Genomic DNA, 2,020 nt, shown 5'->3' on the forward strand with positions numbered 1-2,020 from the left:
GAGAGCCAAGGCATTAGACCATTCCATCTTCACAACCAGTCTGTGGAGTGGGTTCTGTTATCCCCACTTTAGAGATTAAAAAACAGAGACACAGAAAGGTTGAGAAATTTGCTAGAAGGTAGCAGAGCTGGGATTTGAACTCAGATCTGTCCAGCTGGCTTCATATCCTCCTAGAGATATATCCTCTGGTCCTCCCAGTCCCATGGGAGACCAAGGCTGAAGCCCAGAGAAGTGTTAAGTACCTGCTGCAGGTCACACAGCAAGTCAGCATCTGGAAACCCAGGCTTGGGCCGCAGAGTCGGGGGCAGGCCTATGCTGGGCAGGAGTACGGGGAGGAGGGAGGGCATCGTGGGCCTTCCTCACCCTCCCCCACCTCCCAGGAGCCATCTGGCTGATGCTGCCGCCCTGTACAGCCTTGTGGACGAGCAGCTTCATGTTCTGGTCACCGCGTCCAACCACCTCCTGGGGAGGCTGGAACTCCATGTCCGCCTGGGCCACCTAGAAGCCGCCATCCACCAGGTGAAAGGGGAGGCTGGCCTGGGGGTTGTGGGGATTCTGCCAGGCCACCCTCCACAGGGAAGGCCCTACTCCAGGCCCAGCCCAGCCAGCTGCTTTGTTCTGGCATCAAGACACCAGGCTGGCAGTCCTTCAATGGCCAGGCAGGCATCCTTGGGGCATGGCACATGACATAGCACTCAATAAGCACTTAATGGGTGAAGACATAACCCATTACATTATAAGAGCTGCACTTATTAAGCACCAACTGTGTGCCAAGCCCTGGGCCAGAGCCTTTGTGTACATCATCACTTCCAAACTCATCTCTTACCACTGATATGGGGAAGGTATTAGATTCCCTCATTGCATAGATGAGGAAACTGAGGCTGGGCAACATTATGTCTCCTGCCCATGGTTGCACAACTCAGAGGCCCCACTCAGAGAGTCTGACTTAGTTGCCCTGGGGTGGGGCCTGGGCACTGAGATTTTTAAACATTCCCAGGGCAGGTTCTAATGTGTAGCCAGGGTGGGGAGCTCTGATCTTGGATCCCATGCCTCGTACCACTTCACCTGACTGCTGGTGCCTGGAGCCAGCACATCCCTTCAGGCCCAGGTTCCAGTCCTGGCTCCAGCACTTACCAGTGCATGACCCCAGACAGGTTATTTAACTATCCAGTGCTTCAGTTTTCTCATTTGCTGAATGGGGAATAGTATTAGTGTCTGCTGCACTGGGCTTTGTGAGGATTAAGTGAGTTCATATGTGCTCTTTAAGACACCCCAGAATGAGAAGGGAACTTTTGCTCATGTGACCGAGATCCATTTTATTCCCTCTGTTTCTTGTTGAATATTCGTGTTTATCTCATTTTACCACTGAGTAAACTGAGGCCCAGAAGGGGAAATGACTTGCTGGTTCACACAGTGAATTCCTAGCAGGCCCATGCACCCTCCTCAATGGTTTGCAGCTTTTCCTCTGGCACCGTTTGCATGCCCCCTGGAACAGGGAGCTCCCCACCCAAGGCCACCCCTTTAATGACTGGGTGGCACTGAGTGGCTAGAGTAAGCCAAAATGTGCCACCCTGTGACTTCATTCTGACCACAGTGTGCACCGAGGGCCTGTGCCGCGGGCTGGCCAGGCCAGATGCTCTCTAGGTTCCTCTCCCCATCGGATATTGATGAACATGACCATGCACACTCCTCCCCAAGCCCTCTCTTCCCCTGCCCAGAATTGGGAGAATGGTCACAGGCCCAGCCACTGAATGACTGAGATCGAGACCTCAGCCTCCGAGGACGTCGGGAGCTGACCCAGGGATGTCTCCCTAGCAGCACCTCAGTCCTAACCGACCTCCCCTTTCCCAGGTCAGTGACTGGATGGAGCAGGAAGGAAGCCAGTGCCTGCAAGCGCTGACCCCCCAGAATGGAAGCTTGGAGACAGTGGAAAAAGCCCACGCAGAGTTTGAGGACTTATTCCTTCAGGCTGCAGTGCGTTCCGCAACACTGAGGATCAGGCCTGGAGCGGATGGCCAGG

The 2,020-nt window shown here is 54.5% G+C and overlaps 1 protein-coding gene across 1 annotated transcript in view; it reads left to right on the forward strand.

Annotated features, from left to right (window-relative positions):
* KIAA1755 (KIAA1755 ortholog) overlaps positions 1-2,020 on the forward strand; it is a gene marked incomplete at its 5' end in the record, with an annotated part of 29,013 nt that overhangs the window by 21,566 nt on the left and 5,427 nt on the right. The window contains one exon of the mRNA XM_008594944.1: positions 381-519. Within this exon, the coding sequence (XP_008593166.1) occupies positions 381-519 (139 nt within the window). The remainder of the gene's footprint in view (positions 1-380; positions 520-2,020) is intronic.

The sequence above is a fragment of the Galeopterus variegatus genome, unplaced genomic scaffold (assembly GCF_000696425.1).
Source record: "Galeopterus variegatus unplaced genomic scaffold, G_variegatus-3.0.2 Scaffold11941, whole genome shotgun sequence".
Classification (NCBI taxonomy): domain Eukaryota; kingdom Metazoa; phylum Chordata; class Mammalia; order Dermoptera; family Cynocephalidae; genus Galeopterus; species Galeopterus variegatus.